Source organism: Rhinolophus sinicus, chromosome 4, assembly GCF_057876585.1.
Source record: "Rhinolophus sinicus isolate RSI-liver-muscle chromosome 4, RSI-T2T, whole genome shotgun sequence".
NCBI classification, from domain to species: Eukaryota; Metazoa; Chordata; class Mammalia; order Chiroptera; family Rhinolophidae; genus Rhinolophus; species Rhinolophus sinicus.
The window spans coordinates 50,537,743-50,552,386 of NC_142504.1; the positions used below are offsets into that span (position 1 = coordinate 50,537,743).

At 35.0% G+C, this 14,644-nt stretch overlaps 1 protein-coding gene across 1 annotated transcript in view; it reads right to left on the reverse strand.

The window, feature by feature from the left end:
* Positions 1–14,644, reverse strand: part of COG5 (component of oligomeric golgi complex 5) — a 310,835-nt gene that overhangs the window by 162,653 nt on the left and 133,538 nt on the right. Inside the window, exon 7 of the mRNA XM_019745323.3 lies at positions 3,653–3,783. Coding sequence (XP_019600882.2) covers positions 3,653–3,783 — 131 coding nt within the window. The remainder of the gene's footprint in view (positions 1–3,652; positions 3,784–14,644) is intronic.

The following is a 14,644-nucleotide window of genomic DNA, read 5'->3' on the forward strand; positions in this document are numbered from 1 at the left end:
AGGGAGACTGGGTCACTGAGCCCCATAAGACGCTTACTACATTAGGACACTCTACTAACACTGGTAGGCATAACAGCCCTACCTAATACATAGAAACAAACACAGGGAGGCAGTCAAAATGGGAAGACAAAGAAACATGGCCCAAATTAAAGAACAGAACAAAGCTCCAGAAAAACATATTAAAAAAAAATGGAAACAAGCAATCTAGCAGATGCAGAGTTAAAAACATTTGTTATAATGATGCTCAATAATCTCAGGGAGAACTTCAAGAAAGAGAAAGGAAAAATAAAAATGCAGTTAGAAAACATAAAAAAGAACCAGTCAGAAATAAATAATACAATAACTGTAATTAGAATACATTAGATGGAATCAACAGTAGATTAGATGAAGCAGAGGTTTGAATCAGCAATTTAAAAGACAAGGTAATGTGCTTGCTTTGGCAGCACATATACTGAAAAAGAAAAAAAAAGACAAGGTAACAGAAAACACCAAATCAGAATAGGAAAAACAAAAAAGAATCCCCCAAATAAGGACAATTTAAGGGGCCTCTGGGATAACATCAAGCATACACACAATTGCATCACAGGGATACCAAAAGGAGAAGAGAGAGAACAATGAACTGAAAACCTGTTTGGAGAAATAATGATGGAAAACTTCCCTAACCTAGCAAAGGAAATAGATACACAAGTCCAGGAAGCACAGAGTTCCAAACAGGATGAACCCAAAAAGGCCCACACCAAGACACATCATAATTAAAATGCCAAGTGGTAAAGATAAAAAGAGAATCTTAAAAGCAGCAAGAGGAAACAGTTGGTTACCTACAAGGAAGCTCCCATAAGACTGTCAGTTGATTTCTCAACAGAAACTTTGCAGAAGGGACTGACATGAAGTATTCAAAGTGACGAAAAGCAGACAATCAAGATTGCTCTACCCAGCAAAGCTATCATTTAGGATCGAAGGACAGATAAAGAGATTCCCAGACAAGAAAAAGCTAAAGAAGTTCATCACCACCAAACCAGTATTACAAGGAATGTTACAGGGAATTCTTTACGACAAAAATAATAATAATAATAATCAAAAATATGAATAATAAAATGGCAGTAATTACATTATCTATCAAAAATCACTGTCAATGTAAATGGACTAAATGATCCAATCAAAAGACATAGGGTGGCTGAATGGATAAGAAAACAAAAACCTTACATATGGTGCCTACAAGAGACTCACTTCAGATCAAAAGACAGACACAGATTGAAAGTCAAGAGATAGAAAAAAATATTTCATGAAAATGAAAACAAACAAATAAACAAATAAACAGCTGGGGTAGCAGTATTATTCCAGACAAAATAGACTTTAAAACAGAGGCTATAACAAGAGTCCAAGAAAAACCCAGTAATCCCACTTCTGGGTATTTATCTGAAGAAATCCAAACATTACTTCGAGGGGACATGTGCATCCGTATGTTCATTGTAGCACTGTTTACAATGGCCAAAATGTGGAGGCAGCCTGGGTGTCTGTCAATGGACAAATGGATAAAGAGGTGGTGGTACATCTATATACAATGGAATATTGCTCGGCCAGGGAAAGGAATGGGTTCTTGTCATCTGTGGTGGCATGGATGGACTTGGAGGGTGTTACACTGAGTGAAGTGTCAGACAGAGAAAGACAGATGCTATGTGATTAAGTGAAATCACTAATATTGTATGTTAGCTATATTTTAATAAAAATATTTTAAAATAAATAAATAAATAAATAAGCACTGCAGGTACAGCTACATCTCTCCACATCACACAACCCCAGACTTATGGCTGAACCAGGGCATTCTGAGTTGAAGGAGCACCTCTCATATTACATTTTCTACAGCTAGGATAAGTTGACCACCTAATATTCTTATAGAATTTGTTTCCAATTTTCTTATCATGGTGCTCACCTCTTTAGGTATATAAATGTTGAATAACTATGGTGGACACCTGAAACTAATATAATATTGTTTCTAATATAAACTAAACAAATATAATAAATATTAACTATATTTTAATTAAAATCTTTAAATAAATAAGAGAAGTTAAATTTGACAGCTGTTAAAATGTATACAAAACAATAACATATCTAAAATAAAATGTGCAGTTCTATAAACTTTGGTATTGTTTCCATTCTACCATTTTTGGTCCATTCACATGACTAAAAATATAGTAAAATATTAAGAATTGCGTAAATTAAGGACATATATACATTTACATATATATGTAGCAATAAACACAGGTAAAAGTTTTTAAACAATTTATATACATAAAGTTTTAAATCTCTGATGCAGTGATTATAAGGACATTACATGATTACAGAAGGACTGTGATATGCATTATCTGAAATGTTAATCATCTTTCTTGAAACTAAATAAGCTAGGCTGATATCAATGTTCTATAGAAATATTCATCTTATTTAAAAGTTGGTTTATACTCCCTTGACAATTTCTTTGAGAAAAAGGTATCTTCTCTGATTTGCTGTAGACAAGTATCCAATTTTTTTTACAGTATAAGCATTTTATCTTCATAGTGAGACCTAAAGTTAAGATATAACTGGCTGCTATTAAAACTAATCACCAGTGTTAGAGGTTAGGATGATAAGTACCTCTGGAAAATAAGAGATTGGTGTTTGTGAGAGTGAAGGGACTTTAGTTAGGACTGCTGGTAATGTCCTACTTCTGGATCTCGGTTTTGATTTCACAGATGTGTTCACATTGTGGTTTTCATTCTATATGTATATCTATGATTTGTTAACTTTTCATTAGGTACATAATAATTTTAAAAGTTTATTTAAAACAGTAACTGACATTCTGTTATATTTTTTAAATTGCAACAAGAATCAGAAGTCGAATAAGTACTGTTCTGATTTAAAGACTACTTTAAAAACTGACTATTTATAAAGTTATTTTCATCTAATATGAAAAATTTGTGGTTGAAAGGAGATGCATGAAAATAGCTAATAATTGTATTTGGATAGAGAAAACATCTAGGTACAATACAAATATAGAACTGAGATTGCCATTGAATTTGTTGATTCTGCACTATCAGTATCTTTTCGTTTCTTCTAATTCAGAAAACTAAACACCAAAAAATGATTCCTTAGAAGAAATCTCAAGTCAACTTTTTTTGCAAATTATGGCACAGTGATTTTTAAGGGTGCAAGGTTCTGGGAGTTAGAATGGTTAATGTTTTGATCCAAACTGTACCATTTACTAGCTGTACGATCTTTGACAAATTATTTAAATTCTCAGTTTTCCCACTTGTAAAATGCTAATAATAATGCCAACCTCACTTAGTTACTGAAAGGCTTAAACGAGTACCAGTGTTGTGGATAAAGTAAGCATACTCAACAGATATTAACTATCTACTTACACATGCACATTGTATAAAAATATATTTCATATTACATTATACATTAAAAATTTTGAAAATCTATTTTTAGAACATAATTATATCAAATAAATTTTCCCTGTACTTATTTTATGCTATACTCTCCAATTCAAATTATAAACACAGTTCCTCAGTAATAAAATGAAAACGTGTTACTTTTGTAAACTCAGTGGCAAATATTCATCTGTATATGGCGTATTTTTCACATTATTATAAAAAGGCAATACTATTTTTATTACCTGAGTCTCTACACCCTGCTCCAGTAGGCGCTTAGCTTGATTTTCCACTTCAAGTCGAGCTCTTGCAATAAAAAGTAGATCATTTTCAATTACTTCTATTCCAGAAAGATCTATTCCTTGAGAAAGATAATCTATTTTAAAAAAAACATACACACATTTAAATATTTCAATATCGGATAAATATCGAAGCATCATGTCTAACGTCTTCAAAATATAATAGATTGATTGGCTGTTGAACACTACTCCCTTTCAAAATCTGTATTTTAAAAAATACAGTTACTCATTTTCTACTCACTAAATAACTTTATTCCACAGCAAAATTTTACAACTAAGACACAGTTGGTAAACAAAGAGAAGAAATTATGATTATCATAAATTCAAAGTAATGTCAACAGATTATATAAAAAGTAGTGTCAAATTTATTTTAATGTAATTAAATATCCTAACATTAGAAATTTCACAAGTTGCAAGACAGCTTTTAAAATTTATTCTATAATAAAACACTTGAAATAAGTGTCCAACATTTGGAGAATGATTAATTGTGAAAAAAACCACAACATGCTGTCAGTTTACATGACCATGCAGATCTAATACTTACACAGAAAAATTTTCACATTACTGAATGAAAAAATTACAGAGGAATTAACTCTATATAATTATATGTAAATACGTGATTATGTAAATACATAATTATATAATTTACAATTCTATAAATGCTATAGAATTATACATTTTCTATTTATAAAATTATATACACAGCACAAGAAATGTGAAAAGACATTGACCAAAATGTTAATAGCAGTTGTCTCTGCATGTTTAGAGTTTCAGAAATTTATTTTAAAAAATGTTTTGCTTAATCTCAGATATATCTAAGATAAATAAAATGATAAAAATAAAAGTCACATTTTCAGTAAACAGCTTAGACACCATTCTAAAACTCCTATTTTCTATTTTTATAAGATAAATTATTTCTAAAAACCAAACGGATTTAGATGGAAGATGACTTAGTTTTCCAGTTACTTAATACAATATCAAATGTGTTTTTCACTGTAGTCTCTTAAGTAGACCTCATTTTTAAACTTGAAGTCTTATTAAAATATATATCTGAGCACTTACATATTATCACATCTTACTTCAGCTGGATCATAATGTATTACCTAGGAGAAACTACATTAAAGCATCTAGTACCACGCTAACCACTTATCAGCACTCAAAAATATCTGCTGATTGAACACCATACAGTTCTATACAAGAGGACAAAAGGACATCACATAAAGGGCAGCTGAGGAGGGGTTATTCAACCATGAGAAGTTTTTAAAAATGTGTATATCTAAAGTGACAATTGCCTTACAACAGTGGAAAGAGTATTGAAAATGCCTTTAAATAATTTGGGCTATAGTCTGTCTCATAATTACTCACTTGATGTTCATAGTCAAGTGACATAGCCTCATTGGGCCTCAAATTTTTCACCTGTAAAATGCCAACAATTAAAAATTCACACCCAAGGAGACACAAAATGGGCTGACCCACACACATCTGTCAGTTAAGGATCGGGAGTGGTATCTCAGCTGTGGAGGTCCCCACTGAGGAACAAGGGCTCCCAGTCCCACATCAAGTTCCCCAGCACAGCCCAGAGAACAACGCCAGAAAGAGGAGTTCCCACAACATCTGCCTGTGAAAATCAGGGGGGACTCAGTCAAGGTGAGACAGATGGCTGTGGTAGACCAAGGCGAGGCATCCTCTTCACGAGCTCAAGCTGATTCACTCGGTCATAAATACTTGCCTTAAGCTCCAGAGAAGGGAGAGCAGATTGAAAAGTTCCAGAGACACACAAAAAGAAACTGAATTGTCCAGCTTCAGGTCAAAGGCAGGAAAGGCAAACAGCATCGCTCCTTTGTTGAGCCATCCCCCAACACAGCCTGGAGGCACAGGCTGGCACCATATCGGAGTCTCCATTAACATGGATAACGGGGCTCTCACCCCACCCTGTTAATTCTGAGACCCAGCCGGATGCAATTCACAGGACAGGTCTGAGCATCTTTCAGAGGCTAAACCACACAAACACCCAGCTGGCCTGGGCCCCTGCTGCGGACATTGCGAATATCTCTCAAAGGTCCTTAAACCCCTAACAAGCAGCAGACTGCGTCTGCATGTTCTGTACCTCTTGCTAAGCAGCCCCAAGACTGGTACTAGTGGCAGCCTGCCCCAGTTCCTAGCATAACCACTCACAGGCACCTACAAGCCCAGCACAGGCAGTACCATGTGCAGATCACTTTGTAGCTCCTACCAATGGCCCCAGGCCAGACACAGGCAGCGGCTAACCTTGGTTTACATGGGAGTGCCTCCTAAGAGGTCCCAGAACCAATATATCTTGTTGCCAGCTTCCGACCACACCAGAGCACCATTCAATTTGTCACACAAACAACACACCCAAAGGATGGACTCAGCAGACACCTGAGCCCTGGTAAAGCAAATCCCACTCTGTGGGGTCAGCCACCACACAAGCACTTCGTATGCTCTGATTATCGCCAATGATCACAGCCAGGCAGTTAGAGGGTAAATCTCACCTACTGACGAGCAAACAGCAATCAAGTTTCAACTACAACAGGAGAGTACAGACAAGTGACACAAAGGACACTCCTGCAGCATCCAGCTCAGGTGACCAGGGAGACTGTGAAGCTGGGCCCCAAGGACACCTGCTACAGAAGGTCACCCTGCCAAGACTGGGAGAAGTACCAGATCTGTCTAATACATAGGAACAAACACAGACAGGCAGCCAAAATGAGACAAAACTCTGTCCCAAATGAAAGAATAGCACAAATTTTCAGAAAAAGAATTAAACAAAATGGAGGGAAGCAGTTTGCCAGATACAGAGTTCAAAACATTGGTTATAAGAATGCTCAAGGAACTTAGTGAAAACTTCAACAAAGACAATAAGCATAAAAAAAGGGCATAGAGGCCATAAAAAGAACCAATCAGAAACAAAGAATACAATAACTGAAATGAAGAATACACTGACAGGAATCCACAGGATATTAGACGAAGCAGAGAATCAAATGAGTGATTTGAAGGACAAGGTAGCATAAAATATCTAAAAAGAACAACAAAAAGAAAACAATTTAAAAACTGAAGATAGTTTAAGGGACCTCTGGATGACATCAAGCATAACGACATTCGCATCATAGAAGAACCAGGAGAAGAGAGAGAGCAAGGGATTGTGAACACATCTGAAGAAATAATGACTGAAAGATTCCCTAACCTGGTGAAGAATATAGACATACAAGTCCAGGAAGTGCAGAGAGTCCCAAACAAGATGAACCCAAAAAGAAACATCATAATTATGATGCCAAAAGTTAAAGACAAAGAGAGAATCTTAAAAGCAGCAAGAGAGAGGCAGTTACCTTCAAGGGGGCTCCAATAAGACTATCAATTGCTTTCTCACCAGAAACTTTGCAGGCCAGAAGGGATTGGCATGAAATATTCAAAGTGATGAAAACCAAGGACCTATAACTAAGACTACTCTACCTGGCAAGGCTATCATTCAAAACTGAGGGACAGATAAAGACCTTCACAGTCAATAAAAGGCTATAGGAATTGATCACCACCAAACCAATATTATAAGCAATGTTCAAGGGACTTCTTTAAGAAAAACAGGAGGGGTGGGGAAGAACATAAATATGAATAATAAAATGGCAAAAACTACATACCTATCAAAAGTCACTTTAAATGTAAATGGACTGGGGTGGCCGGATGGCTCAGTTGGTTAGAGAGTGAACTCTGAACAACAGGGTTGCCGGTTCAATTCCCACATGGGCCAGTGAGCTGCACCCTCCACAACTAGATTGAAAGACAACGACTTGACTTGGAGCTGATGGGCCCTGGAAAAACACTGTTCCCCAACATTACCCAATAAAAAAATTTTTTAAAGGAAACTTTAAATAAATAAACAAACAAATAAATAAATGTAAGTGGACTAAATGCTCCAATCCAAAAACACAGGATGGCTGTATGGACAAGAAAACAAGTCCCACATACATGGTATCTATAAGAAACCCATTTGAAATCGAAAGACACACTCAGACTAAAAGTAAAGGGATGAAAAAATATATTTCATGCGAATGGAAACAAAAAAAGGTGGGGTAGTATACTCATATCTGACAAAATAGACTTTAAAACAAAGGCTATAACAAGAGAAACACAGGGATACTAGATAATGATAATGGGAACAATCCAACAAGAGGCTATAACCCTTGTAAATACTTATGCACCCAACATGTGAGTATATGAATTTATAAAGGAAACACGGACAGACATAAAGAGAGAGATTGAGAGTAATACAGTAACCGTAGGGGACTTTAACATCCCACTGAAATGAATGGATAGATCATCCAGACAGGAAATCAACAAGGAAGCAGAGGCCTTAAAAGACAAATTAGACTAGATAGATTTTAATTGGTATTTTTAGAGCATTTCACCCCAAAGCAGCAGAATAGACATCCTTTTGAGGTGTACATGAAACATTTTCCAGGATAGACCACATGTTATCCCACAAAACAAGTCTCAATAATTTAAGAGGACTGATTATATCAAGCCTCTCCACCAATCACAATGGTATAAAAGTAGAAGTCAATTACAAGAAGAAAACTGAAAAAGACACAGGCACATGGAGGCTAAATGCCATGCTATGAAAAAAGAAACAGGTTAACACCAAGATCAAGGAAAAAAATCAAAAGACACTTTGAAACAAATCAAAATGGAACATAATGAACCAAAATCTATGGCACACAGCAAAATCAGCTACAAAAGGGAAATTCATAGCCATAAATGGCTATCTCAAAAACAAGTAAAATCTCAAATAAACAACTGAACTTTATACCTAACGGAACTAGAAAGAGAAGAAAAAACAAAGCTCAAAGTGAGTAAAAGGAGGGAAATAATAAGGTCAGAGCAGAAATAAATGAAATGGATTCTATAAAATACAAAAGCTCAATGAAACCAAGAGGTCATTTTTTGAAAAGATAATCAAAATTGATAAGCCCTTAACGAGACTCAGTGAGAAAAACAAAGAGGACCCAAACAAATAAAACAGAAGTGAAAACTGACACCACAGAAATATAAGAAAATACTACAAACAATTACATGCCAACAAACTGGAGAATCTGTAAGAAATGGAGAAATTCCCACCAACATACAGTCTTCCAAGTCTGAGTCAAAAAGGAACTGAAAATCTGAACAGAAAGATTACTACAAACAAGATTGAATCAGTAATGAAAAACTCCCAATAAACAAAAGTCCTAGACAGGAGGGCTTCACAGGTGAATTTTACCAAATGTTCAAAGAATTAACACCTATCGTTCTCAAACTATTCTAAAAAATTCTAAACGAAGGAAGGCTCCAAAACTCAGTTTAAGAGGTCAGCATTACTCTGATTCCAAAACCAGACAAAGACATTACAAAAGAAGAAAACTGTAGGCTGCTATCCCTAATGAACACAGATGCAAAAGTCCTCAACAAAATATTAGCAAACCGACTTCAGAAATACAATTAAAAGATCACACCCCATGATCAAGTGGGATTTACTCCCAGGATATTAGGTTGGTTCAATATCTGCAAATCATTTAACATGATCCACCACATAAACAAAATGGACAAAAAAATCATATGATCATATGAATAGATGCAGAAAAAGCGTTTGACAAAAATCCAGCATCCATTTATAACAACTCTCAGCAAAGTAGGAATATAGGAAACATACCTCAACATCATAAAGGCCATATATGACAAAACCACAGCACAATCATTCTCAATGGAGAAAAGCTCAAAGTGTTTTCATTAAGATCAGGAACAAGACAAGGATGTCCACTTTCAACATACTATTGAAGTCCTAGCCACAGCAATCAGAAAAGAAAAAGAAATAAAAGGGGCATCCAAATGGGAAAGAAAGAAGTAAAAGTGTCATTATTTGCACGACATGATGCTATATATAGAGAAACCTGAAGATTCCACCAAAAAACTACTACCGTGTTTCCCCGAAAATAACTACTACCGTGATTCCCCTAGCCGGACAATCAGCTCTAATGCATCTTTTGGAGCAAAATTAATATAAGGCCCAGTCTTATTTTACTATAATATAAGACAGAGTATAATATAATATTATATAAGACCCGGTCTTATGTTATATTATATATGACATATTATGCAAGGGTTTAATACCCGAAATTTATAAAGAACTCATTCAACTCAATACACAAAAGACAAACAATCCAATTAAAAAATAGGTAGAGGATCTGAACAAACATTTTTCCAAAGAGGACATACAGATGCCCAACAAACATATGAAAAGATGCTCAACGTCACTAATCATCAGGGAAATGCAAATTAAAACCACAATGAGATAGCACCTCACACCTGTCAGAATGGCTATCATCAATAAATCAAAAAACAGGGGCGGCCTGATGGCTCAGTTGATTAGAGCGCGAGCTCTGAACAACGGGGTTGCCGGTTCGATTCCCACATGGGCCAGTGAGCTGTGCCCTCCACAACTAGATTGAAGACAATGAGCTGCTGCTGAGCTTCCGGAGAGGTTCAGCTGGTTAGAGCACGAGCTCTCAACAACAAGGTTGCCGGTTCAAATTCCCACATGGGATGGTGGGCTGCGCCCCCTGCAACTAAAGGTTGAAAACAGTAACTGGACTTGGATCAGAGCTGCACCCTCCACAACTAGATTGAAGGACAACGACTTGGAGCTGATGGACCCTGGAGAAGCACACTGCTCCCCAATATTCCCCAATAAAAAATTAAAAAGACAAGAAATAAAAAAACGTGTTGGTGAGCATGTGGAGAAAATGGAACCCTTGTGCACTGTTGGTGGAATTGCAAATTGGTGCAGCCACTATGGAAAACAGTATGGAGGTTCTTCAAAAAATTAAAAATAAAACTACCTTATGAGCCAGCAATTCCACTTCTGGTTATTCGTCCAAAGAAATCTAAAACACTAATTTGAAAAGATAAATGTACCCGTATGTTCATTGCAGCATTATTTACAATAGCCAAGATATGAAAGCAACCTAAATGACCATCAATAGGTGACTGGGTAAAGAAGATGTGGTACAAATATACAATGGAATATCACTCAGACATAAAAAAGAATGATCTTACCATTTGCAACAACATGGATGGACCTCTGCTAAGTGAAATAAGTCTGACAGCGAAAGACAAATATCATGATTTCACTTATATGTGGGATATAAAGAACAAAATAAACGAACAAAATACAAACAAACTCATAGATACAGAGAACAAACTGAAGGCTGCCAGATGGGAGGAGTTTCTGGGGCTGGGTGAAAAGAGTGAAGGAATTAAATACAAATTGGTAGTTACAAAATAGTCACAGGGATGTAAATCACACCATAGGGAATATAGTCAATAACACTGTAATAATTATGTATAGTGTCAGGTGGGCCCTAGACTATAGAGGTGCATCACTATGTAAATTATATAAATGTCTAACCACTATGCCGTATACCTGAAACTAATATAAAATAATATTGAATGTCAACTGTAATTGAAAAAATGAAAAATATTTTTTTAAAAAACACAAAAATATGTATGAGGAAAACCTAAATGATCTATTTGAATTTAACATATTTATCATCCCCTAAGATGTGAGCAAACAATTAGACTAGTAATTTCAGTGTAAAATAAATTATATTGCTCACCTCTTTGTTTACTTAAGCTGAGAAAAATTTAATCTAACAAATTAGAAGAAAAGGAATTCAATCAAAACCCTCAACAGGATGGGTAATCTGAACATAATTTTTTTTTGGTCAAATGTACTAAACTTTTTGAGATTCAAGAAACTATTATAAAACAGTAAGTTCTGATTTCCCCCATTATCATTGTCCTGGTCTCAAATTACTAAAACTTTATAACAAACTTCATATGTTTTGCCTCTAATCAGTCACTTGATCTCAGTGACTGGTTCTTGTATTTTTTCCTGGGATTAACCATTTCTTTTTATTTCTTTAGTCTTCTAACTAAACCAATATATCAATGCATAAAAATTATTTACCACTAAAATACAGGCCAGTTATTTTAAAAGGCTTTCAGTGTTCTAATCAACACTACACATGGCTACCAGAATAAACATTCTCATCGTATTCCTCTCCTATTCATGGAAACTACGGCTTCACGTTGACTAACATTATCTCCTATTTTGCAGTACAAATCCTCCTTATTCGTTCCATAATCCTCACTGCCTCTTCCTTTTTCTGGCATCCTCCTTTGTTTAAAAGAAAACAAAAAGAAGAGTATTTATAGTTTGTTAAATGATTTAGCTATTCATTTCTTTTAATAATGTTGGCACTAAATTATTTATTTGGGGAAAAAGCAATGAAGGAAGAGTACATGTTTGAAGTTGGGATTGTGTTGAAGTTGGAAGAAATGAAGAAGGCTAAATCTTCATGCTTCAAGAAGTTAAAAATTAAAAAGTAGGAATATAAGCAGGTTATTTAGAGATATGAAAGTGAATACCTAAAGAATCAGTGAAAATGTTGGGACATAGTTGCATCTGGGGAAAAGTAAATGGGGCAGAGAAGCAGGCAGAGCATGGCTATTTTTTAATAACAAACCTTGTAGAACTCTTTGAGTATGTTATGCATGCATAACTTTCATAACAAATAAAACAAAATTAAATAATACAGTGGAAAGTTAAAATCTAATATGAAAATTAAAACAAGGTGTAGCCTAATTTTAAAAATCCGTATTCTCTAAATCAGGGGTGTCCAAACTGTGGCCCACGGGCCAACTGCGGCCCGCAATCCATTTTTAATTGGCCTGCAGCAAATTCCAAAAATATATTTAGTTTACTTAAATAAAGGCAATACGTACTTAACCTCGAGTGAGTGGCCCGGCTGTTTGTGTATTTTCCCACATATGGCCCTTGGTGAAAAACGTTGAAAAAAGTTTGGACACTCCTACCCTAAATCAATGATTCTGCTTCTGGAGGTAAGTAATCTTTAAATGGAAGGAGAAACTGCATACATTTGGGCAGGAAATTATTTACCACAGTGCTAATTGTAATAGCAAATATATGCATACATATACATGCATGTATATGGATATACATGTAGATGTATGTATATATGTATGCACATGTACATATGTGTGTGTGTATACATAGCACATTGTAAATTAGTGAAGACCACGTTGGAAATCAATTGGGGATAATCCAGTAAGATTTCATATGACTATCTTTATGAGCAAAATATGCCATTCCTAGGCACATAACCCAGAGAAATTCTGGGTTATGAGTATATATAGACAGGAAGACATATACAAGAATGTTCAAATACTCGTAGCTTTGCTAAAAACAAAACAAAGCTGAAAACAACCAAAATGACCATCAACTAGAGAACAGATAAATTAATATATTCATTCAACATACGATAGAAGAATAAATAATGACAGGTATACATATTAATATTGATGTTTCTCAATAACATAATATTAATAAAACTAGTTTTAGAAGAACACACACAGCAAAAGGCTGTTGATATTAACTTTAAGACATGTAAGATTAACCAATACATTATTTAGGGACACATACAAACATTAACAACATTTAGAAAAGTTAGTAGACATAAGTGATATAGCATGCTTATAATATTCTAATTCTTAAACTTGGTGGGTAGTCCTTGTAGCATACACATTACAATGTGTTTTTGCATTTTCAGTAAATATTAAATAAGTATGAACCAATGGCACAGATTATATAGTATTATAAACAAGAGCATCACAACAGTTTTAACTGTATTTCACATGTCCAAAATGAAAAAAGACATGTCAGTAAAAACATGGATATTAGTAAGACACAAATAGAACTTCAAGAGATAAAAAGTAGAAAGTCTGGATGGGATTAATGGCAAACGAAACATTGTAGGAAAAACAGAACATATTGTCTCATGAAGAAGAATTTAATGCTAGGATTATTAACTGGTAAATGGGGAAAAAAGCCTTTTTCTTTTATAAATATCATGCTCATAAAAAAAATTTGGAAAATGGAAAAATATTTCAAAAGGGTGGGAAATCATATAACTGCCCAACACAGGCCACAACTGCCAAATGGATCACTGGACTATACACGAGTATGTCTGAGAAATTTATGAATTCTCACGTAGCACCAAAATAACCTATCTCCTCCTCCTGGATGTTTATGTGAGAAAGAACAGAAAAAGCAAAACTAACACACAGGGACTGGGCAGCTGGCTATAGACACTTACCAATGAAAGTGACTCCCTCCTACACGCCAACTTTGCAAAGAGCACAATTCAGATACGTGCCTCACAGAAATTTCAAGCAACCTTCAGATGTTCCTAAAATACTTGAAATCTTGGTTGGGCTGAAAAGGTCTGCTATATTCCTCTAAAATCGTATCCTCCTTTTTATGCTACCCATGAGTTGTTTTGTCCTTATTTTTATTTGTAATTATACTTATGTACAATGCCTTCTTTATTAACTTTATAAGCATTCGTCCATCCTACTATAATCCTTTTTGTAAATTTTTATTAAAAAAAGCTAACATACAATATTAGTTTCAGGGGTATACCATAATCATTCAACACTTATGTACCTAAACAAGTGATCACCGTGTTCCACGGAACACCATACCACACTATCACAGTATTATTCCCTATGCCGTACATTACATCCCCATGACTAGTTTGTTTTACCTGGAAATTTGAACCTCTTATTCCCCTTCATCTTTCCCACTTTTTAATTACATTTGATATTCAGTATTATTTTCCATTAGTTTCAGGTGTGCAGCATAGTGGTTAGATATTTCTACAGTTTAAGAAGTGATCCCCCTGACTAGTCTAGTAGCTACCTGGCACTATACATAGTTATTACCATATTATTCACTATACTCCCTATGCTTTAATTTACACCTCCATGACTGTTTTTTAACTAGCATTTTGTACTTCTTAACCCCTT